Consider the following 25,524-nt stretch of genomic DNA (forward strand, 5'->3'; position numbering starts at 1 on the left):
ACTACAAGTGTTATTTTATAGAAACGTTTAGTACTCACCAAGGCCCTCAGTGGAACTGGCTGAAAATAGCAGCAGACTCACTCAGAAAAGAATTGGAGAGATCTATGGCAGGGAAGAGAGATTAAGGGAAGGTAGAGCGCTTAGGAGAGCTTGAAAACCCAAAGGGTAACTGGTTTCTATCTTATTATAATAGATCTTTGACTTGATCCAGAATTTTCTGCTAAGTTCTTAAAGGGTTGTATCTGTAGAGGGATTTAGAGCAGTCTTTTTTGGGGGGGTGGGGGAAGGGGGGTTATCTCTAGAAAGTGCTGAAATTTACCTTAGTGTGCTTATGGAGACATTTATACATACTATACCTTGTTCTAGAAGACAGGTAAGATAGCTTATAATCATGCAGTAGCAACTAAGAAATAAAACAAAGTGTTGGATTGGGTGGGGCGGGTGGGGAGGGAGGTTCAGATATGTGGTTTTGTAAGGTGTGGTGTGGACGGACCCCGTGGAAATCCTCATAAAGGCTGATTCCCTCTTGGTAATTATTAAACAGCCCTGAACTGAAGGCCATAACTCCTGGCTGGACTGAACTGAAGGGAACTGAAATATTCAGTGTGGACTAAACACTTAACTAGACAGAAGCTATTCAGCACAGCCAAGTTCAGTAGCAGGGTGGAGGGTGTGTATGCAGCAGTTTCTAGCCTGCCTAGGGCTTGGTGCTTCTGCCTCCAGTCAGCTTGTTCTGTTTTTCTGCTACAGTCACCCACAGGACTGAATCTGCCTGGTATCCTTGGGGACGGGGTGCTCTGGGCCACTTCTCACTTCTCTCTCCTTAAGTCACTGATGGGGCTGATTAGCCTGTATTGAAGTTTCATTGTTTTAACTTTTTTTTCCTTATTTCAAGGCAATACATTTTCAGGATTGAAAATTTTAAAAAACAACAACATGTTTTAACACAAATAAGAAAAGAATAAGCCCCTGCAATCCCTCATCTAGATGGAGATGCCTCCTGTTGACAGTTCCTTAGGGTCTCCTCGGTTTCTATGGGCAGGGGGATATTACTTGCAACTAATTTCTTCGTCTGTACGCCATCAATATCCCTATGCTTTTCTCACAGTCCTGCAAGTATAAACAAACTAATACATCAGTAATGTGGAAATTATGGTGCTGACCCAGTGATATGAAATGTTTAGAAAGAGTGCAGCTTCCCCTCCAGCCTGATACAACAGTGATTTCATTAGATATACTCCTTCCCACTCTTTTTTCCATGCCACGAGGCAAAATGTGAAGATGTGGAGAAAGCATTCCCAGAGAAGCCAGCAAAGGTGAAATGAAAGCTTCTAATTTAGAGAATCTTAACTTGGGGTGCATTCACTTTAGCCCATCCATGTTGCCTTTTGTACCCCACAGTGGAGAACACGCAGCTGACCCTGAACCTGCAGACGGAGAACAAAGGCAGCGTTGTCTCAGGCGGAGAGCTGACAATTTTCCTGGACGGGCCGACTGTTGATCTGGGAAATGTGCCTAATGGCAGTGCCCTGACAGATGGTGAGTGCCGCCCTGCTCCTCAGGACTGTGCCGGGACGGGGTGGGGCTGGGCGGGGGCCAGGAGGTGCTGAGAGCTTGGTTCTTACTAGGCCATCTTGGTTTGATTCCCACTCAGCCTGGCCCATAGCTAGCCCGGACTCTTCTTAGCTCCCTGGATCAGTATCACAACATGAATTTTCAAGGGCCACTTTCTGATCAAGGGTCACAGTAAATGTCCAGTCTTTGTAAATATGTAATTGTTTGGTTTGATAGCAGAGAAAAACATCTTTCATCCCATGTGGACTTTGGAAAATGAAATATCTTTATCAAATGTGACTTTGGCCCATTATTTTCCTTCCCAATACAGTTACACTTTTTGGGGAGGTTGAAGGTGTTTTTATGAGAGGCATTGGTTGGGAAGGGGACGCTGTGTTCTTCTAGAGATACACACTAGCAAAATACAGACAGAGCAGGGAATTTGGAGAGTGTCCCCTGCTCTGTCCCGAATGTTGGTAGTTTGTTTCTTTTGATCTAGTCTGAAATTAGTCACCTTTGGATCTAGCAGGAAATTATTTCATGAAGTCTGAGGTCTGAAATGGGTTGGGTTTCTCCATAATTTTTCTCATTAAATGTTTTGTTAGATGTGATGTAACCATGGCACTTTCCAGACACCAAGCAGGATTTCTGTAGCTTCAAAGGGGTGCAATTTGAATTGCAATTCAAGGGCAGTTGGTTGGAATCTCAGTGGCCGGATGGGCCTTGACTGTGGAGAAAAATCCCTTAACTGGACTGATAGGTGCTTGGGGTGCTTTGGTGCTTGGAGAAAAACATGTGTCATTCACTGATTCAACACATATATATGTAATTGTATTCTGGTATGCACTAGGTCTTAGACCAGGCGCTAGCCAGATGGCAGTGGGCCAAATTCACGTGGTCTCCACTGCTTCAGGTTTACAGTCTCCTTGATGAGGGCAGGGGAAGTTAGACATCAAATGAGTAAACACACAGATAATTACATAGCTGTGATTGTAACAAAAGCTATCAGTGAAAACCACAGGGTGCTATGAGATTCCTGTACTTTGTTGGGGGAGACCTCATCTAAGTTGCAGGGTCAGGGAAGGTTTCTCTGAGGAAGCTGAGACTTGGAGGATGAGGAGTTTAGACAGGCCAAGGTGGGAGTGTGGGGTAAAGGGGTGGCTTGGCCTGTGGTGGGAACAGAGTCAGTCAGCGTGGTTGGATTATTAGGAGCAAGAAGGAGAGAGAATGGAGGAGGTGAGATCAGAGAAACAGGTCAACTCAGATCACGCAGCCTTGAAACATTTGGTAGGGATTTTCGACCTCATCTTGAGAAACAGCTGTTGAAGGGTTTCTCGCAGAAGACTATGATGATCTGATTTGGCTTTGTAAAAGCTCTCTGGGTGTATTATGGAGAAATGCCCCCGATTTCTGGCCCCTACTTTGCATGGTTAGCGTTTGTTCTCTATCTCACGTATTTGAGGCTCAGATTCATTTAATGGATAAGGCAATGTGCTTGTAAGTGCCTTGGATGTTCTTGAATGTCTTGGAGAAGAGAAGCTGTTTCCAAGGTTTGAGCCCCACTGCTCCATGGCATGGATCGGATCCATATGATCGTCCCTGTTCCTCTTCTCCTGGTGGCTGCAGCTTGCCGGATGTCCGTATCCCGTGGTGGTGGGCAACTCTAACACACAGACGGAGTTCTGTTCCTGGCCGTCAAATCTCAAACACGAGTTGAGCTCCTCAATGCTTCTGTCTTTTCTTGTGATTGATTCCTTTCTAGGATCACAGCTGCCTTCGAGAGACTCCAGTGGAACAGCAGTAGCTCCAGAGAACCGGCACCAGCCCCCCAGCACAAACTGCTTTGGTGGAAGATCCCGGTAAGACCCCCCTTGGTGAGGACAAAGAGCTAAGAAGTTGCTTAGAGCTATTGAAAACATGTTGGGACATGGCGGGGAACATTTTATGGTAGAAACTGTTGGAGATTTCCAGAGATCTTGTAACTGACTCAGTAGTTAAGGAAGCTAATAGAGGAGTCCAGAGCTTAGGATCCTTATTTATTTTTTTTTAATTGAATTTGAATTTTTAATTTTTGTTTTTATTTTAGATTCAGGGGGTACATGTACAGGTTTGTTACATGGGTATATTGCATGATGTTGAAGTCGGGCTTCTAATGATCCTATTGCCCAGATAGTGAACATAGTACCTGATTGGTAGTTTTTCAATTCTTGCTCCTCTCCCTCCTTGTTTTTGGAGTCCCCAGTGTTTATTATTTCTATCTTTGTGTTCATGTGTACTCAATGTTTAGCTCCCACTTATAAATGAGAACATGTGGTATTTGGTTTTCTGTTTCTGCATTGATTTGCTTAGGATAATGGCCTCCACTCTCCGGCTATATTCATGTCCCTGCAAAGGACATGATTTCATTCTTTTGTTTTGTTTTTTGATATGGGGTCTTGCTTTGTTGCCTACGCTGGAGTGCTGTGGCACCATAACAGCTCATAGCAGCCTTCACCTCCTGGGCTCAAGCAATCCACCCACCTCAGCATCCTGAGTAGCTGAGACAGCAGGCATGTGCCACCATGCCTGGCTAATTTTTTTATTTTTGTGGAGATAGGGTTTTACCATGTTGCCCAGGCTGGTCTCGAACTCCTGGACTCAACCGATTCTCCTGTCCTGGCCTCCCAAACTGTTGGGATTACAGCTGTAAGCCACTGTACCTGACTTATTTTTTATTCTTTTTTATGGTTGTGAAAGAATTCAGGATTCTTAGAAGGGTCAGAGGCTCCTTGATGAAGATTGGGACTGGCTAAGTAGGTTATTGGATAAAAGGAACTGTTGAACAGGAAACTTGACTGCTTTTTTGTATGTCCGGGGCTGCAGCCACAGTTATTCTTCCAGGACACACATAGAAATGCTTAGAGCAATGGTTCTTTGTGCAATTTTCTGTCATGCATTCTGCTTTGGGGGTGGCCCATGGTTCCCTTGTAGTGTTGGTTAAGACCTCCTACGCTTAGAGTCCAAATATTATACTTGTTATACGTATTACAAATGATGTAATGTTATTTACTGACATTCCCATTTTATACCTGTGTTAGTGGTGCAAACTCATTTCCATGGCAACTGAACGTCTAGGCAGGAAAATAGTTCTAAGTATAAAGAGATGAAGGGAGAGGGTTGGCACCTTTGTTTATTGTTTATTGCAATGTGCAAAATCCCCAGATATTTAGAGGAGATTTTGAGGAAAATAATCTTAAATGTACAAACTACGAATGTAGTTTGTAAATCTTTATCACTTGCGGAAAGTAGGTGAGTAACTGGCAGTAAAATCTTCCCAAACGAGGCCAGGCACCGTGGCTCATGCCTGTAATTCCAGCTCTTTTGGAAGATCAAAGTGGGAGGATCGCTTGAGGCCAGGAGTTCCAAGACCAGCCTGGGCAACCTAGGGAGGCTCTGTCTCTATAAAAGATAGAAAAATGAGCTGGGCATGGTAGTGTGTGCCTGTAGTCCCAGCTACTTGGGAGGCTGAGGTGGGAGGATTGCTTGAGCCCAAGAGTTTGAGGCTGCACTGAGCTAGCAACAGGGCACTGGGTAACAGAGTGAGACTATGTCTGTAAAAAAAACAAAAAAACAAAAAAACTTCCCAAACAGACCCTAGGGAGGGGGAATAATGCTTTGAAAAATGGAATATGATTTTAGCCAATACCCGCAGCATCTTAAAAGATCCCTCTGAGGACAGCTGTCAGCTTCTCCAGATTTGGTTGTTTTGTGGGCTTATGAGGTTGTGGTGACTGGCAAGTGGCGGGAGCAAGACAAGATGGACGTTTGGATCTTTTTACCGTACCTTTATTAGAAGCAGAGATGCCATTTCCCCATTCTCTTTTCTCCAAGTCACTGTAAAGGCGTTGCCTCACTCCCAAAGACCAGTCATGTTTTCCGTGTCTTGGTAGGTGACTTACAATAGTTGGGTCTCACGGGGTGATGAATGACAGTGTAACTGGCAAATCTTGTGTCAACAAAGCCATGATGGGCACCTGGAACTGGAGGAAACAATTTCTTAAGCTAGAACAGCGGTGGGTGAGGAATACTTGAGCATTTCACTCTTTTAGAGAGGAAGGAATACTTGAGTATTTCACTCTTTAGAGAGTGATGCCTTCTCAGCTTTGGTACTAGTAACTGCATCTTAGTCTTTTAGCTGAGTTGGAAAGTTTGTCTCAAACACACCCATGTAACTTAATTTGGGGCTCAAAGTCAGATTCAGCTATTAACAAGTTTGGATCTAAATTCTTGACCTATTTACTGGTCTCTGAATTCCTCTAGTTGATCGACCTTGAAATTCAGAGATTCTGTTAAACCTTGTTTGTTGTCATTGGTGTTGAGAATGACACCAGGTCATCGGTGTTGCAGCAGCCAGGCTGCAACAGGAAATCGGATGCATTTTGGCCCATCACACGTGGTAGACATTCAGTGCTAGTTAGTTACTGGTGAGCAAGGTACCTTCTGATAGTGTAAGCCTTATCGGAGTCTTCTGCAGTCTGTTAGCTGCTGCAGGCTTTTACTACATGTAGCATCTGAGTTTTCCCTGGCCTCTGCCATCTAAGTAACTATTCATTCTGCACTCACATGGAACCTGTTGCCATTCAGCAGGAAATATTTTTGCAAATATTATCCAAAGGCTATCTCTTTGCCTCCTTAAAAGCCCGCTTTCCACTTTGCTGTTGCAGGTATGAAGGTCACTGTGCACACATGCTTATGACTGTAGGCAGTGGCCAAGGAGTCTATTGGATAAAGGTGTAGGGCTTTGGAATCAGGAGATGCAGATCGAATCCTGGCCTGTCATTTACTTGCTGTATGATTTTGGATAAGTCACAAAACCTCTCAGATCCCCAGTTTTTTTCAGGTGTAAAGTGGGGGTATCACCTGTCTCACAGGGTTATTGTGGGAATGAACTGAGATGAGGCATGTCAGTCAGAGGGCCTTACACAACGGGAGCACTCGGTGGAAGTGGCAGTGGGTTTTCTTTGTATCTGGAGACTCGTTTGTGCATGCCTACCCCCCCTTCCCTGCTAAGCCTGGGAAGTGAGGCATTACCGGTGCATTTACATCAAGGACTGTAGTTGGGAGGTGATGAATCAGACCTTTGGGATCAAGGGCAGTCCTTTGCTGTCCTTGCTTTCTGGGGGCAGAGAGAATGATGGGCTTCTGCCTGCTGTCTCCCAGACTAAATATTTAGCTTTTGCTGTCTGAAGGGTAGGTTTTTCTTGGACTTGGGTGCTATTCACTGTGATCAAACAAAGGTGCTCTGACCTGCCCATGAAGGTGAAGACTGTGATGTCAAAGCAACCCTTTCCTCTCCTTATTTCCTCTGCTTGGTAAAGCTGTAGAACTGGAACTGTGAAAGGGTTTTATCTGAGGGGTTCATTCGTCCAGGCTCATCCCACAGAGCACCACTTGCTTGCTAAGCAAGGTCTCACAGCTCCATTTCTTAGTGGGATCTTGCCTCTTCTTCAAGAATAATCAGATGAAGCCTGGGCGTGGTGGCTTATGCCTGTAATCCCAGCACTTTGGGAGGCTGAGGCGGGCAGATCACTTGAGGTCAGGAGTTTGAGACCAGGCTGGCCAACATGGTGAAACCCTGTCTCTACTAAAAGTACAAAAATTAGCCAGGCATGGTGGTGTGTGCCTATAATCCCAGCTACTCGGAAGGCTGAGGCAGGAGAATTGCCTGAACCTGGGAGGCGGAGGTTGCAGTGAGCTGAGATCTAGCCACTGCACTCCAGCCTGGGTGACAGAGCCAGACTCCATCTCAAAAAAAAAAAAAAAAAAAAAAAAAAAAGAATACTTATCTGGTCTGGCACATGGAAGCCAGCATGGGACTACCACCAGCAATTCATGCGGCATACATTTGTTTGCCCACAGACTGTGTTAATATGGAATCAGAGGTCTGATTATGTAAAGAAAGAGTTATATCATAAATTGTCATACACTCCTATAATGGAATACTGTCTCACAGTAAAAATGGGTGAAAAATGGTTATATCCATATGGTGGAATCTTAGAAACATAATGTTGAACAAGAGAAGCAGGTCATAGAAAACAGTACCATAGTAGGATGTCATACGTAGAAAGTTGAAAAATGCAAAGCCAAACAATACATGTTGTATGGATACCTTCAGAGGCAGTAAAACTATAAAAAATGGATGGGGCTGGGTGTGGTGGCTCACGCCTGTAATCCCAGCATTTTGGGGAGGCCGAGGCGGGTGGATCACTTGAGGTCAGGAGTTCAAGACCAGCCTGGCCAACATGGCGAAACTTCTTCTCTACTAAAAATATAAAAATTAGCTTGGCATGGTGGCGTGCACCTGTAATCCCAGCTATTTGGGAGGCTGAGGTAGGAGAATCACTTGAACCCCCGAGGTGGAGGTTGCAGTGAGCCGAGATTGCGCCACTGCACTCCAGCTGAGTGATGGAGTGAGACTCTGTCTCAAGAAAAAAAAAAAGAAAAAAGAATGGGAATAATGAACCCTGAATTCAGGAGGTTATCTTGGGAGGAGGGAGACAGGTGTAATGAGAAAAGAGTACAGAGAAAGTTTCTAAGATACTGGTCATGTTGTTTCTTTGCCTGGGTGGTGGGTCCCAAGTGTTCATTATTTTATTCTTCTTTAAACGAAATATATATTTAGAGTTTTGCTCTGTCACCCTGGCTAGAGTGCAGTGGCTCACCCACAGCTCACTGCAGCCTCAAAATCCTGGGCTCCAGGGATCCTCTTGCTTTAGCCTCCCAAGTAGCTGGGACTACAGGTGTGTGCCAGGCCCTACACCTGCTGCCAGGCTCTTTTTATTATTTATTTATTTATTTTTAAATTTGAGATGGAGTCTTGCTCTGTCGCCCAGGCTGGAGTGCAGTGGCACGATCTCGGCTCACTATAAACTCTGCCTCCCAGGTTCAAGCAATTCTCCTGTCTCATCCTCCGGAGTAGCTGGGACTACAGGCACATGCCACCATGCCCGACTAATTTTTGCATTTTTAGTAGAGATGGGGTTTCACCATATTGGTCAGGCTGGTCTCAAACTCCTGACTTCAGGCGATCCACGCACCTTGGCCTCCCAAAGTGCTGGGATTACAGGCGTGAGCCACCATGCCCTGCCTTTTTATTTATTTTTCTTATTTATTTATTTTTATTTTTTTGAGATGGAGTTTCACTCTTGTTGCCCAGGGTGGACTGCAATGGCGCAAACTCAGCTCACTGCAACTTCTCTCTCCCAGGTTCAAGCTATTCTCCTGCCTCAGCCACTGAGTAGCTGGGATTACAGGCATGCGCCACCATGCCCGACTAATTTTGTATTTTTAGTAGAGATGGGGTTTCTCCATGTTGGTCAGGCTGGTCTCGAACTCCCGACCTCAGGTGATCTGCCCGCCTCGGCCTCCTAAAGTGCTGGGATTACAGCTGTGAGCCACCGCGCCTGGCCAGGCTCTTTTTAATAACCCATTCTTGCAGGTTCCCAACAGAGAGAACTCACTCACCCCCATGAGAGGACATTAATTTGTTCATGAGGGATCCATCCCCATAACCCAAACACCTCCCACTAGGTCTCACCTCCCAACTCTGCCACATTGGGAATCAAATTTCAACATGAATTTTGGTGGGGACAAACTGCATCCAAACCATAGCAGGGAGTCAAGTTGGAATGAAGCCCACAGGACTGTCTGTGAGTGGAGCTGCTCCTCCTAGCACCTCACGACTTCCTCTGGCTTGAATAACTGGCTCCTCTGTCTAGAATCTCAGTAAAATTTCCATAGTCATACAGGGAAATGGAACAACAACAACAAAACGAGAAGAATGCATTTAATTTGCTTTTTGGTTCATAAAATTTTTCATTAATAGGGATTAACATAAGGGATCTTAGTTAAGAAGCTGTCAGCTGGGCGCAGTGGCTCAGCGTGCAGGCTGGGTGTAATCCCAGCGCTTTGGGAGGCTGAGGTGAGTGGATCACCTGAGGTCGGGAGTTCAAGACCAGCCTGACCAACATGGAGAAACCCCATCTCTTCTAAAAATACAAAGTTAGCCAGGCGTGGTGGCGCATGCCTGTAATCCCGGCTACGTGGGGAGCTGAGGCAGGAGAATCACTTGAATCTGGGAGGTGGAGGTTGTGATGAGCCCAGATCGTGCCATTGCACTCCAGCCTGGTCAACAAGAGCAAAGCTCCATCTCAAAAAAAAAAACCAAACAAACAAGAAGCGAAGTGTCGATAGCTAGGTGCAGTGGCTCATGCCTGTAATCCCAGCACTTTGGGAGGCTGAGTTGGGAGGATTGCTTGAGCCCAGGAATTTGAGGCTATAGTGAGCCAAGATGGAGACCCTGCAATCCAGCCTGGGCAACAGAGCTAGATGCTGTTGCTAAAAAAAAAAAAAAAAAAAAAAAAAAAAAGAAGCTATATATAGAGGCTTCAACAATTTATTTTCCTTTCTTATGTGTATATGTATTTAAGCTATTTTGTTTAAGAATGCATGTGAACGCACATGAGAGAGTGTGTATGTGTGTGTTTGTGTGTGCATGTAGGCCTGGGGACCTTGGATTTGCCTGTGGCCCTCATCAGCTGTCAGTAGTGGCCAGTGTTGGTCACAATCTGCATTTTAACATGTCTTTCCCAGTGATTTTTTTACATGGAAAAGTTTCAGAGCCTCTTAGATAGTTTTCTTTCTCACTCCTTTACTCTTCTTTTTTTGTCCTGCTTTGATGAAAACATATCAGATTTATTGGCTCCCTTGCCTTGGCATTAACGGCCTCTGAAGATTTAAAAGATCTGTAATCTCGGAGACTTATAAAGCCTAACTGTCTCTGGTGAGCTCTAAATAGATCATCAACTGTGTCTGCAGACAGCCTATCCCAGAAAGGAAAGAAAAATAAACTCAGGCGGGTGTGAGTCCACTGTGAACACTTCAGGAAGTCCTGGGAGGGCCGGGGGAGAATTGGGAAGCAGAGCTAGCAGGGAGGAGGGGTGGAGGGTGGATGGGAGCTGAGCCTTGGGCACTACGCCATTCTCACAGTCATTGTTGGCTGGCGGTTGCCACCCCTCCTTCCACTGAGGTGACTAAAGGCTGCTTGATTGGGAACTGCAGTTATTTAGAGATGTTGCCCTGTCAGCAGGAAAGTCCTCCCATGCAGTAGCTTATGCTTAAAATCTGGGTATTGCCTCATTTCTGTTGCTGGGGAAGACAATGGAATAAGTGTTATTTATTTATTTATTTATTCATTCATTCATTCATTCATTCAGTTATAATTAAGACATAGTCCCTGCTCAAAGTCCCTGCTTGTAGGCAGGGCTTTCTTCTGAGCAGTTGGTAAATATGGAATAGGATTGAGACAGTGGTCAAGGGTCCCACTGCATTCTCCAAGCCAGACGTTGAAAAGTAATCATGGCTGGGCATGGTGGCTGTATGCCTGAGTCCCAGCTCTTTGGGAGGCTGAGGCAGAAGGATCGCTTGAGGCCAGGAGTTTGAGGCTGCAATGAGTTATGATCGTGCCACTGCACTCCAGCCTGGACAACATAGGGAGACCCTGTCTCTTAAAAAAAAAATCATGGAGATTAATTACACACTCATTTATACATTGGTTTATTAATTTTGCATCAATTAAAATGATACATGGTACCTTATTATACATTTATTTATTGCATAGATATTTATTTGGCATTTACTCTGTATGAGCCTAGAGAGATGTTTGTAATGCCAGATGTGGCATGCGCCAGAAAGCTGGTTATAAACTAGGAGGAAGGAAGGCAAATCTCTGCCGTTGAAGGCAATATTCACTTGATATACATGAATGCCAGGCTCTGAGCTGTCATGGTGATTAAAAGATGAAAAGTCGGCCGGGCGCAGTAGCTCACGCCTGTAATCCCAGCACTTTGGGAGGCCAAGGTGGGCAGATCATGAGGTCAGGAGATTGAGACCATCCTGGCTAACACAGTGAAACCCCGTCCCTACTAAAAATACAAAAAAATTAGCCGGGCGTGGTGGTGTGCGCCTGTAGTCCCAGCTACTCGGGAGGCTGAGACAGGAGAATGGTGTGAACCCAGGAGGTGCAGCTTGCAGTGAGCCGAGATCACACCACTGCACTCCAGCCTGGGCAACAGAGTGAGACTCCATCTCAAAAAAAAAAAAAAAAAAGATGAAAAGTCAGGGTCCCTGACATCAGGGAGTGTCTCTAGTAGGAGACAGATGCATGGATGACAGTTAGAGTCTAGTGTGATGGTTCCATGGTGATGGTATGTACACATGCAAGAGGAATGTAGTGGGACATTACCTAGATCTGCCTGGGAGATTTGGGGAAGACCTCCCACATTTGAGCTGTATTTTGAAGGAGTTTGCCAGACCAACGAAGTGGGGTTCAGGGATGTCACTGCAGGCAGAGGGTACAGCATGAGTGAAGGCAAGGAGGAGTAAGAGAACTTGACATATTTGAGGAAATAAAAGTCATTTAGTAATGTTGACATGTAAGATATTAGGGATGATAGCGTAGCAAACCAGGGTTTGCAGGCTGAATCCAGCCTGCCATCTGCTTTTTTGTTGGTGTTCTTGTTTGTTTGTTTGTTTTTGCTGGGTGAAATCTGCCGTGTTTTTTTTAGAGCACTTTTAGGTTCCCCCAAACATATATACTCTCTTCCCCACTATCAACATCCCCCACCAGAGTGGTACATTTGTTAGAATGATGAGCCTACATTGACACATCATTGTCACTCAAAGTCCAAAATGTATATTAGGTTTCACTCTTTAATTTTTTTTTTTTTTTTTGGACAGAGTCTCGTTCTGTCATTCCACTGGCTGGAGTGCAGTGGCGCAATCTCAGCTTACTGCAACCTCTGCCTCCCAGGTTCAAGTGAGTCTCATGCCTCAGCCTCCTGAGTAGCTGGGATTACAAGCATTCACCACCATGCCCAGCTAATTTTTTTTTTTTGTATTTTTAGTAGAGATGGGGTTTCCCCATGTTGGCCAGGCTGGTCTTGAACTCCTGGACTCAAGTGATCCGCGTGCCTTGGCCCTCACATGTATCCACCATTACTGTGTCATACAGAGTAGTTTCACTGCCCTGTGCTTCATCTGTTCATCTCTCCCTCCCGTCCCCAGCCCATTGTAACCACTGATATTTTATTGTCTGCATAGTTTTGCCATTTCCAGAATGTCATATAGCTGGATCATAGAGTATATAGCCTTGTCAGATTGGCTTCTTTCACTTAGTAATTGGGATTTACGTTTCTTTCACGTCTTCTCATGGCTTGATATTTTGGGTACTGAATAATATTTCATTGTCTGCATGTACCACAGTTTATCCATTCACTTTTACATTCCTCCTCCACAGTTTATTCATTCATTTACTGGTTGCTTCCAAGTTTTGGCAATGATGAATAATAAAGCTGCCATAAACATTAGTGTGCAGGTTTCTGTGCAGATAAAAGTTTTCAACTCGGTCGGGAACGGTGGCTCATGCCTGTAATCCTAGCACTTTGGGAGGCCGAGGCAGGCATATCGCAAGGTCAAGAGATCCAGACCATCCTGGCCAACATAGTGAAACCCCATCTCTAGTAAAAATACAAAAAAAAATTAGCTGGGCGTGGTAGTGCGCTCCTGGAGTCCCAGCTACTCGGGAGGCTGAGGCAGGAGAATAGCTTAAATCTAGGGGGTGGAGTTTGCAGTGAGCTGAGATCACGCCACTGCACTCCAGCCTGGCGACAGAGCAGCGAGATTCCAGCTAAAACAAAACAAAACAAAACAAAACAAAACAAATTTTCTAACTCGCTTGGGTAAATACAAAGGAACATGATTGCTGGGTCATATGGTAAAAGTATGCTTAGTTTTGTAAGAAACTGCTAAACTGTTTTCCAAAACGGCTGCACCAGTTTGCATTGCCACCAGCAGTGAGTGAGAGTTCCTGTTGCTCCACATCTTCACCAGGTTTGATGTAGTCCATTTTCTGGATTTTGGCTATTCTAATGGGTATCTAGTGATATCTCACTTTAATTTGCATTTCCTGGATGATATATGTGTGGAGAGTCTTTTTTTTTTTTTGAGAAAGAGCCTCACTCTGTTGTCCAGGCTGGAGTGCAATGGTGTGATCTCGGCTTACTGCACCCTCCACCTCCTAGGTTCAAGTGATTCTCCTGCCTCAGCCTCCTGAGTAGCTGGGTGGCACCTGCCACCACGCCCAGCTAATTTTTTTGCATTTTAAGTAGAAACTGGGTTTCACCATGTTGGCCAGGTTGGTCTCGAACTCCTGACCTCAGGTGATCCGCCCACCTCGGCCTCCCAAAGTGCTGGGATTACAGGCATGAGCTGCCTTGCCCGGCCTATGATATGGAGAGTCTTTTCATATGCTGATATTCCATCTGTATATCTTCTTTGGCAGGGTGTCTGTTCAGGTCCTTTGCCCATTTTAAAAATCTGGTTGTTCATGTTCTTATTGTTGAGTTTTAAGCATTTTTTGTATATTTTGGATAGCAGTTCTTTATCAGATATATGTTTTGCCAATATTTTCTCCCAGTCTGCGGCTTGTCTTCTCATTCTCTTTACCACCTGTTTTTGGAAATACAGTTTTATTTTTATATGGCCATACTCATTTATTTTCATATTGTCTGTGGCTACTTTCATGCTACGATGGTATGTTAAGTAGTTAGAACAGAGATCATATGGTCAGCAAAACCTAAAAGATTTACGATTTGGCTCTTTGCAGAAAGTTTGCCAGTCCCTGCTGTAGGAGATGGTTTGAAGGCAAGAGCAGTTCACAAAGGGCCTTTTGTGTTTTACTGAGGACTGTAGATTTTATTCTTTGGAGACAGGGAACCAGTGGATTTTGAGCAAGGCAATGGTAAGGCTATTTCTGCGGTAAATTATTCAGGAAAGTAGTCTAATGGATGAATTCGGAGCTATATCAGTTGGGGTTCATTGCAGGAAACAGAAAACACTCTAGGTATTTTGAGCAGAAAAGGATTTAATATGGGGAATTAGATGCTTATAAAAGTCACTGGATGGGTTGATGCAATAGGAGTGAGGGGTCTCCCTGAGGTCTTTGGTTACAGGCTCACAGGCTTGCAGCTCCAGTTCACATGCCAAGAAACTACTGCACCCTTGCAACCGCTTTATGTGTATGAAGTGGGTGTGCAGGCGATGAGGCATGGAGTCTGCTGGAGCCCCTGCCAGTCACCACCACCACAGGACAAATGGCTTCTGCCTTCCTTCTGCTTTCCAACTCTCCTGCAAGAACTTCTTATTGGTGCAACCTAAATCACACCCAGAGCCTATCTGCAGGAGGGTCTGGAAGTCTTCTAGGCCCTGCAGTGCGTCAGGGCGGGCATATGGGATAGAAGAGGGTGGGAATGTCTGATACAGTGGGGCTGAGACCAGACTCAGGGACTGACGAAGAGGACTCTTGCAGGAACTGGTGAGGTTGCAATTGATGACTAGCCTTGGGCAGTAGCGAATAGAGAGGAGACAAGAGAAATAGCTAGGAGGTGTAATTAAGCAGGACTGCATGGCTGGCTAATGAGACAAGGTGAAGGGTAAGGAGGGAGTGGGGTACTCCCAGATTCCTCTATTGTGCTGTCATTCATGGAGACAAGAGACGCAAGAGGCGGGGAGCTAATGAAGATGTCACTTTAAAACCACATCCCCCATGATGGTCGGCTTTGGTGTTCAGCAGGGTTTATGGAACATTGGTACTGCCTGGCTCTGGGGCAGAGTCATTTCTCTGAAAGTGCACCCATAGGAGGAGGAATGAGAACCTAACTGAAGAGACACAGAGAGAAACATCGTATTCCTGACAGTGAACCACAGGGCCACAATAAGGGTCACCACAATTCAGGGCACGTGAGTGCTAGTTCTACTTGAACCAGATCTGTATCTGGATTCTACTACTTCTTGGTCCTAGAAAATTGTGATCGAAAGGGGACAAGTTTAGAGAGAAGCCAATAAAAAGAGTATGGGTGTTGGAGAAATGACTTTCTAGTCTTGAGAGCTCGGCAGCTTGACCATGTGCTGATGGAAGACCAGAACAGAACTGGCTGCAAATGCTTTAGACAGATGTGGACGGCGAGGGAAGAGGGGTGCTTCAGCCATGGTGTTTGTGGCTGTGGTTTGGTGAGATGAGGTTCGACTTTTCCTTTCGGATTCTGTTGGAACTGGATGGCTCCTTTTAAAGTGCCAAGGTCTGTGGAGGTGGTGATTTGGGGTTTGGTTTAGTGACTGCCTTTCTGGTGGCATTTAAATAGCCTAAATAGAATGACTCCTTTCAAACGTTGAATCAATTCTGTATGTAGGCTTTTCTTTTTTTTTTTAAGTTTATTTATTTTTGAGATGGAATCTTGCTCTGTCGCCCAGGCTGGAGTGCAGTGGCACGATCTTGGCTCACTGCAAACTCTGCCTTCTGGGTTCAAGCGATTCTCATGCCTCAGCCTCCTGAGTAGCTGTGACTACAGGCACCTGCCACCACGCCTGGATAATTTTTGTATTTTTAGTAGAGGCGAGGTTTCGCCAAGTTGGTCATGCTGGTCTCGAACTCCTGACCTCAGGTAATCCACCCGCCTTGGCCTCCCAAAGTGCTGGGATTACAAGTGTGGGCCACCGCGCCTAGCCTCTTTTTTGTTTTTTAAAATTTTGAGACAGGGTCTTGTTCTGTCATCCAGACTAGAGTGCAGTGGTGCAATCAAGGCCCACTGCAGCCTCAACCTCCAAGGCTCAAGTGATCCTCTTGCCTCAGCCTCCCAAATAGCTGGGACTACAGGTGTGCACCACCACAGTAGGCTAATTTTTAAAATTTTTTGTAGAGATAAGGTCTCCCCAGGCTGGTCTTGAACTCTGAACTCAAGCGATCCACCAGCCTTGGCCTTCCAAAGTGCTGGGATTACAGGCATGAGCCGCTGAGCCCCAGCCGGCTTTTCATTTTGTTTTAGATAAAAATAGTAACAGAACTAAAATCTAGAATTTATATTCTGCTTCACATGTACTGGGTTTCATGAAGTTTTTCTTCACCCTTAACTTATTGAAAATATAGTGGAGGTATTTGTCTCAATATTCTTGGGGTCTGCCATCCTTATTTCTTAAGTATTTTTTAGTTCACTTCAGTCTGCCCTCTGCCTCTATCATTCTGCTGCAATGACAGTCACCAAAGCCCCCCTGACCTGTCTGCCAGTTTAACATCATGGACTAGTCCTCTCTAGAAACATTTTGTGCCTTGGTTTCTATAATAATGCAGAATCCCAGAGTGTTCCTTTTTTCCCTAGGTTTTATTGATTTTTATTACTTAAAAAATGAGTTTGATTCATGCGAAAAATATATATAATGTATCATATAAGAGCCGGTTGCAGTATTAAATAGGGCAGTCAAGAGAGGTGTTGTTGAGAAGGTGACTTTTAAGCAAAGATTTGAAGGAGGCAAGGAATGTAACCATGAGGATATCTGGGGAAAGAGAGTTTGGGCAGAAGAATGGCTGTTGGAAAGGCCTTAAGTTAGGAATGTGCCTTTGGAGTTGAAGGAACAGTGGAGAGGCCAGTCCCACTGGAGAGGAAGGGGAAGTGGAGTCATAGGAAGAGATGACACTGGTAAAGGGTAGCGCCAGATCATTCTGATGAATTTCTGCTTTATGTATTTCGAGGTTATTTCATTGGATCTGGAGTACAATTTGACATATGTCTTATGGATGAATAGAACGTTTTGTCCTTATCTTGTTATTCTTGTTTTTAGTGCTTTTTCTCTTAAAATTTATTTGGTCTGAAGCCAGGCACAGTGGTATGTGCCTATAGTCCCAGCCACTGGGGAGGCTGAGCTGGGAGGATTGCTTGAGTCCAGGAGTTCGAGTCTAGCCTGGGCAGCATAACAAGACTCCCATCTCTAAAAAAGATGTATATTTATTTGGTCTGACAAATAAAAAGTAACTTAACAACGTGAATAACTCTTAAAAGTATTAGGCTAAGCTTAAGAAGCCAGACATAGAAGCTGATGTTCTATATGATTCCATTTATATAACATCCTGGAAAAGGCAAAATTCTAGGGACAGAAATCCAATCTGAAGATGTGGGGGCATCGGAGGAGGGATTGACTGCAAAGGGGCACAAGGAAATTTTGGGAGCAATGGGAATGTTCTATGTCTCAGTTGTGGTGATGGTAACACCACTATAAACATTTGGTAAAACTTGCCAAATTGTACCCTTAGAAAGGGTAAATTTTACTCTATGTAAATTATACCTTAATTTTAAAAATCATTAAAAGACCCATTTGGTGGCCAGGTGTGGTGGCTCACGCCTGTAATCACAGCACTGTGGGAGACTGAGGTGGGTAGATCACGAGGTCAGGAGATCGAGACCATCCTGGCCAACATGGTGAAACACCATCTCACTAAAAATACAAAAATTAGCTGGGTGTGGTGGCATGTGCCTGTAGTCTCAGCTACTCAGGAGGCTGAGGCAGGAGGATTGCTTGAACTTGGGAGGTGGAGGTTGCAGTGAGCTGAGATCACGCCACTGCACTCCAGCCTGGGCGACAGAGGGAGACTCTATCTCAAAAATAAAAAATAAAAACAACAACAACAACAACAACAACAAAACCCATTTGGTGTGACGTTAACCTAACTATCCCAGCTTCCTTTTGTTTTGTATCCACTTGGCATATTTTTTTCCCTATTCATTTCATTTTAACCTATTTGGTACTTATATTTTAGGTAGTGTTTTTTTGTAACAGCATTTAACTGGAGTTTTAAAAAAACCATATGATTTTAAACTGTCACAGTTCATTTATGTTTCTCGTGATTCTTGATATCTTTAGAGTTGTTTTCTTCCTCTTACTTGTTAATTTCTGTCTGTCCTACAGTTTCTGTTTCCCATCTTTGACTAACTTTCCACTTTTTTTACTTTTTTAGAGACAGAGTCTCACTCTGTCACTCAGGCTGGAGTGCAGTGGCGCCATCTCGGCTCATTGCAACCTCTGCCTCTGGGGTTCAAGCGATTCTCCTGCCTCAGCCTCCCGAGTAGCTGGGCGTGCTCCACCACGCTCAGCTAGTTTTTGTATTTTTAGTAGAGATGGGGTTTCACCTGTTGGCCAGGCTGGTCTCGAACTCCTGACCTCGTGATCCACCTGCCTTGGCCTCCCAAAGTGCTGGGATTACAGGTGTGAGCCACCACGCCTGGCGTAACTTTCCATTTTCCACTGTGTTTGGTCTGCCTTTTCAAGAAAAGTCTTGATGGGTTGAAGGTATCTTTGGCTCCCTGATTATTTGATAATGGAGTGTGAAATTCTGCATCCAGTGGTGTGAAGAGAACAAGAGCTCATTGACTGGCTCCCGGCCTGAAGATTTTCTGTTTGGCCTTATGCTGAGTTTTATATACAGCATGTCTATATGTTGGGTCTACTTTGTGTGTTTTGTGTTTTCAAATGGCCTTTGAAGGTCAACTCCTTTTTTTTTTTTTTTTTTTTTGAGACAGGGTTTCGCTCTGTCACCCAGGCTGGAGTGCAGTGGCACAATCACAGCTCACTGCAGCCTCGACCTCCCAGGCTCAAGTGATCTTCCCACCTCAGTCTCCCAGGTAGCTGAGACTACGGGTGTGCGCCACCATGCCTGGCTAATTTTTAAATTTTTTTTTGTAGTGACAGGGTCTTCCTGTGTTGCCTAGTCTGGTCTTGGATCCTCTTTCCTCAGCCTCCCAAAGTGTTGGGATTATAGGCGTAAGCTACCGCATCCGGCCTAACAGTACAACTCTATAACGACAAAATGACACAAAGAAAATTTAATGAAATTAGTGAAAACCTAGAGTAGGATGTGGTGCAGATACTCATTATTTTGTAGTGGAGAATGGGAGATTAGGGCCCGGTTGGTTTTGTTCCTTTTCTTTGAAATTTTACCTTTAGAACCAGTAAAAAAAAAAAGTTTTCTTTTAAATAAAGTTATACATTTTTCTTTACATTTAGAAAAAGGATGATGAATTGGAGACTTCCGAGGAGTTATTTCTTCCACCTGGTTTGTTGTTTTTTTGGGGAGGAAGGGGCTTGCGGGAAGTGGTGCTGAAGCTTTCACTCAAACACCAGGCCACGGCTCTGTGTGCCTCATTCATCTTTGTGTCCCCAGCAGGACCTAGAATAGTGCCTCACTGCACGTAGTAGCAGCTCAATAAATATTTGCTGAGCTGAAAGAGTCTCGTGTTCCTGCTCTTCATTCGCCAAAACTTCTGGGTGGGTCATGTTGCTGGTTTACGTTCCCTGGCGCCTTGACTCCTGAGATGCGATAATTTGAGGACCACAGAGAAGAGGGGGCGCCCTTTATCACAACCGCCTTGTGCTTGCAAGGTGAACCACCAGGAGTGTGCTGGGGTCCCACTGCCTGCACAGTCTCTGTGGCTTCATCTGTTTTTTTCTTCATGATTGATATTTCTGTGTTGAATGCTTTTCACCGACTGTTCTTTTCAAATCCTTGCAGCTTTTAAGGTTAATATTGGAATCGGAGAAGAATTGACACATAAATAAGTCTTGTTTGGGAAAAGAAGGTGTAAAGTCCGTGTACTTCAACTCTGCCAGAAAAGAATGTTACTTACCCTCTAAGAATAGGTAATATCTCATTTATACTAGGTGTTCAAATTCCCAAGTGATTATTGAATCTTAGGATTGAGTGTCTCCTTGAGGACATTAGGATCACTGGAATGCTGCTCCTTCGACATGGGCACTGGATCCCACAGAGTGATGCCATAACTGTATGAGGGCTGCTGAACTAGACCAGCAAGAACTGGGTCAAGGCTGTTCCCTAGTCATGCATGTATTTGAGAGTTCCATCTTCTACTGTGGAAATTGAATTGTCATTTATTTGCATTCATTTTCTATTGCTGTGTAACAAATCACCACAAACTCAGGGCTTAAAACAACACCATTTATTAGCTCACAGTTCTGTAGGTCATAAGTCCAGGATCACACGACTGACTTTTCCCTTCAGGGTCTCACAAGGCCAAAATCAAGGCTCTGGCAGGACAGCATTCTTATCTGCATACACTGGGGAAGAATTCGTATCAAAGGTCATTCAGGGCTGGGCGCAGTGGCTCACGCCTGTAATTCTAGCACTTTGGCAGGCTGAGGTGGGCAGATGGCTTGAGTACAGGAGTTTGAGACCAGCCTAAGCAACATAGCCAAACCCCATCTCAACAAAAAAATACAGAAATTAGCTAGGCATGGTGGCGCATGCCTGTCATCCCGGTTACTCAGGAGGCTGAGGCGGGAGGATCGCTTGAGCCCAGGGAGGTCGAGGATGCAGTGAGCTGTGATTGCACCACTGCACTCCAGCCTGGGCGACAGAGGGAGACCCTGTCTCAAAAAAAAAGAAAAAGAAAAAAAAAGTCATTCAGGTCCTTAGCTGAATTTAGTTACTTGCAGTTGTAGGACTGAGGTGCCCATTCCTTGCTGACCATCAGCGGGGGTCCCTCTCAACTCCTTAAGCTTCCCCCTGGCCCCGACCCCTGCATTCCTTCTCACGGTGCCCCCTCCACCTTCGAGCCAGGAAAGGAGTGTCGGATCTCCCTGCGATTTGAATCTCTCTGATTTTCTCTCCTGCCACCTGCTGGAGAAGGCGCTCTGCTTCCAGGAGGTGATGTGATGCTAATTAAACTGAGAGACCACCGCCCCCGACCCCCGCCCCGCCCGATGATCCCCTTTCTTAAGGTCTGCTGTGGTACACGACGACATACTCAAGGGTGTGGCACCTTGTCATATTCACAGGTTTTAGGCATTGGAGGGGGGCTAGAGTGAGAGGGATGTCATTTTAGAAATTCTCCCCACAGTAGAAAGACTCTCTCTAATGGGCCAGCCATGGTGGCTCAGACCTGTAATCCCAGCACTTTGGGAGGCCGAGGTGGGAGGATCACTTCACCTTAGGAGTTCAAGACCCCCATCGCTATAAAAAAAAATCAAAAAAATTAGCCAGGCGTGGTGGTCCGATTCCATTCTTTAAAGGAGTCGGGGAGGTGATGAGTGACTGGATTGGAAAGAATATGCAAAGTACTGGAGATTACAGGCCCAAGAGTGATTTTGAACCTGACAGCTTGCATCTTTCCTTCATTCAACAGATATTTCCTGAATCCTACTGTGGGCCAGGCACACACTAGGTGCTGAGTCTCCAGAGGTTCACAAAACAAGACATGATCTCTGCCCTCATGAATATGTAGTGACACATAGCAGTGCCATAAAGGGAACAATTAGGATGTTATGAGAGAATGAAAGGAAATTTACTGTAGCCTGGGAGATGAGGGACATTTGGACTGAGATTTGGCCTGGGAATTTGGCCACCTGGGTGGAAAGTCCAGGAAGAGAATGCCGGGCAAGTAGATCAGCAAAGGGTCTGACTATCCCTTGGTAGGGGTCTAGAGAGGTATTCTGAGGGATGTCCATTGAACATATTCTTTTTGGAGCCTGCCTCCCTCCTGCTGAATTCCTGCCTTGTGATTTGTCGTGTCAGAACACTTAGAAATAATGCTCTACCCAGCTCATGCCTCTAATCCCAACTCTTTGGGAGGCCGAGGCTGGAGGATTGCTTGAGGCCAGGAGTTTGAGACCAGCCAGGACAACATAGCAAGACTCTATCTCTATTTAAAAAAAAAAAAGGAAAGAAAGAACACTCTAATATACTGTAGTCCCCCATTCATTCAAGGTCCTGTGTAGTCCTTTCTGGTCTGGAGCTATAGTAAAAGGAGGCAGTGAGTGGGCCAGATTCAAACAGGGAATGATGCCAGTAGCGAGAAAGTGAAGAGGCTTTTCTGGCGCACCTGTACAGGTTGTGCTCTGCATTCCTTGGGGGCCAGCACCATGGAGATTCCTCCTGTGCACAGTGGAGGTTGACGGGGATGCTCATCTCCTAAGCGGCAACAGTGTCCTATGCACTCATAATTCAGGGTCAGGGGATCTCAGGTCATAGGATAAATCACAGGCTGCTGTCTCTGTTCAGGGTACCTCAAGCCATCAATGGCCGCGTTGAGCAGGTGAACACTTCCCCTCTGAACTCTCTGGCTCTCTTTCAAGTTTGGGAGGGCATTTGAGCACTCTTCTCAGCTAAGCCCAACATACAGCCTGGAAGTAGATTGGACAAGTCACCATTTACTATACCTTCTCTCTCAAGGTGAGTTTTTTTAGTCTAATGAAATTGCCACCTTTGAGAAGGTTGCTCTGTACTCTAGGGTGAGCAAAAGGAAATTGTTTGTCTTCCGGAAGTCTTTCTGTAATTTAGAATGGACTTGGCAGCGGTTTTATTTTTACCTTCCCTGTCATTTGTGAGGCTGGCAGTCCAGAGGTAGGGTGTGGAAAGGAGCCGTAAATTGCGCTTGCAATGACCAGAAGGGGCCCATTTTAACTCTAATTGTGCCTTTCCCGGTTCACTTCTCCTTTTACCCGCCCTCTCCTTTTTTTTTTTTTTTTTCTAATCCACATTTGAGTGGGGAGGAAGAATTGAGGGGGGTGCAGGTGGGAGTAGGTTTATTTATTGGTGCTTCTCTGGGTGGTGGACACTGTTTCTTTTCCCATTACGGCTTCCTTTTTTATTTTTTCATGCTTCTATTTTAAGTGCCTGTTTCTTTCTGGTTCTGTCTTGCTGGAAACTGGCCCAGCTCCACTGAATTTTTTTTTTCCATGCAGCTATTAAAAGACAATGACCAGTTAAGAGTGTGCTCAGAGGAAGGACAGACTTGAGGTGGGGAGCCCTCTTGGTTCTAGTAATCCTAGGCAAATACCGCTTACCCGGATTGGAATGTGAGAGGAGTTTTATTAGGCAATTTTACTTTTTGTGCCTGTTTTATAGGAGGAAAATCAATAATCAGGTTGTTTTGTTTTGTTTGTTTGTTTTGAGACAGACTTTCGCTCTTGTTGCCCCGGCTGGAGTGCAATGGTGTGATCTCGGCTCACTGCAACCTCAGCCTCCAGGGTTCAAGTGATTCTCTTGCCTCAGCCTCCTGAGTAGCTGGGATTACAGGCATTCGCCACCATGCCCGGCTAATTTTGTATTTTTAGTAGACACGGGATTTCTCCATGTTGGTCAGGCAGGTCTCGAACTCCCGACCTCAGGTGATCCACTCACCTCGGCCTCCCAAAGTGCTGGGATTACAGGCGTGAGCTACCGCACCTAGCCCTTGTTTTGTTTTTTTGAGATGGAGTCTCGCTGTGTCACCTAGGCTGGAGCGCAGCAGCAGGATCTCTCTCAGCTCACTGCAGCCTCCATTCCCCAGGCTGGTCTCGAACTCCTGACCTCAGGCAATCCAACCACCTCGGCCTTCCAAAGTGCTGGGATTACAGGCATGAGCCACCATGCCTGGCCAATAATCAGTTTTTATACCTTGAAACTTCTCTTTTGCTGAACTTGAATACCAGTGGGCCTGAATCTGGGGTCAATGAACCTCCCTTTCATATTCTGGGCCTCTTTTACCAAGATAGAAAAGTATGCTTGGAACCTGGTATCCAGCCAGCCATGAATTTTTTTTTTTTTTTTTTTTGGAAACAGGGTCTCTTGCTCTATTGCCCAGGATAGAGTGCAGTGGTGTGAGTGTGATCACAGCTCACTGCGGCCTCGACCTCCCCAGCTCAAATGATCCTCCCACCTCAGCCTCCCGCATAGCTGGGATCACAGGCACTTGCCACTATACCTGGCTAATTTAAAATAATTTTTTATGGAGACGAGGTCTTCCTGTGCTGCCAGGCTGGGTTTGCACTCTTGGGCTCAAGCAGTCCTCCGCCCTTGGCCTCCTAAAGTGCTGGGATTACAGGTGTGAGCCGCCACCCCCGGCCTAGCCATGAATTCTCGGCATTTGGGAGAGATATGTCCCTAGTCTTTATAGAATCCTACATGTATTAATTTAGAAATGTTTGTAGGGTCTTGAATTTTGCCTGAATCACATTCCCATCCACATTCTTGCTGTTTTTTTGAGCATACCCTCACGCCATACCTGCCTTCTACAACTTTTGCTCACTTTTACATTTTCTCCACAAATGGCTTTTTTAAATTATTAAGTTACTATAATTTACAAACAGTAAAATTTACCCTTACTAGTGTATAGTTCTGTAAGTTTTGACAAAAGCGTACAGCCAGGTAGCCACTATCATAATCAAGATACAGAAAGGCTGGGCGTGATGGCTCATGCCTGTAATCCTTGCACTTTGAGAGGCCGAGGCGGGTGAAGTCCTGAGGTCAGGACTTCAAGGCCAGCCTGGCCAACATGGTGAAACCCCGTCTCTACTAAAAACACAAAAATTAGCTGGGCGAGGTGGCAGGCGCCTGTAATCCCAGCTACAAGGGAGGCCGAGGCAGGAGAATTGCTTGAACCTGGGGGGGCAGAGGTTGTAGTGAGCCGAGATTGCGCCACTTCACTCCAGCCTGGGTGAAAGAGTGAAACTCCGTCTTAAAAACAAACAAAGAAACAAACAAACAAAAGATACAGAAAGTTTCATCACCCCAGAAAGTTCCCCAGTGCCCCTTTGTAGCCAGCTCCTCCTTGTACACGTCGCTGCTGGCAAGCATGGATCTGTATTCTTTCTCTAAGTTTGACTTCTTCTTGAATATCTTAAAAATGGAAATGTACACGTGTAGCCTTTGGTGTCTTTTACTTAGCGTAATGCGGTTGTGATTCACCTCTGTTGCTGCATGTACCAGCACTTCATTATGCATTGAGTTTATTCCACTATGTGTATGTACCACAGTTGGTCTACTCATTCACCAATTGAAGGACTTGGAGTTGCTTACAGTATTTGGCGATTACAAGCAAAGCCTCTATGAACTTTTGCATACAGGCTTTTATGCAAACATGTTTTCATTTCTCATGGGTAAATACCTAGGAGAGGCGGGGTGTGGTGGCTCATGCCTGTAATCCCAGCACTTTGTTTGGGAGGCCAAGGAGGGTAGATTGCTTGATCTCAGGAGTTCGATATCAGCCTGGGCAACATGGTGAAACCCCTTCTCTACCAAAAATGCAAAAATGAGCTGGACATGGTGGTGCACAC

The 25,524-nt window shown here is 45.3% G+C and overlaps 1 protein-coding gene across 6 annotated transcripts in view; it reads left to right on the top strand.

Annotated features, from left to right (window-relative positions):
* Positions 1 to 25,524, top strand: part of WWP2 (WW domain containing E3 ubiquitin protein ligase 2) — a 179,422-nt gene that overhangs the window by 76,393 nt on the left and 77,505 nt on the right. For all 6 annotated transcript variants that reach the window (XM_016928596.4, XM_063796307.1, XM_016928595.4 and 3 more), the window contains 2 exon segments: positions 1,402 to 1,539; positions 3,317 to 3,413. In XM_016928596.4, coding sequence (XP_016784085.1) covers positions 1,402 to 1,539; positions 3,317 to 3,413 — 235 coding nt within the window.

The sequence above is a fragment of the Pan troglodytes genome, chromosome 18, assembly GCF_028858775.2.
Source record: "Pan troglodytes isolate AG18354 chromosome 18, NHGRI_mPanTro3-v2.0_pri, whole genome shotgun sequence".
Taxonomy (NCBI): Eukaryota; Metazoa; Chordata; class Mammalia; order Primates; family Hominidae; genus Pan; species Pan troglodytes.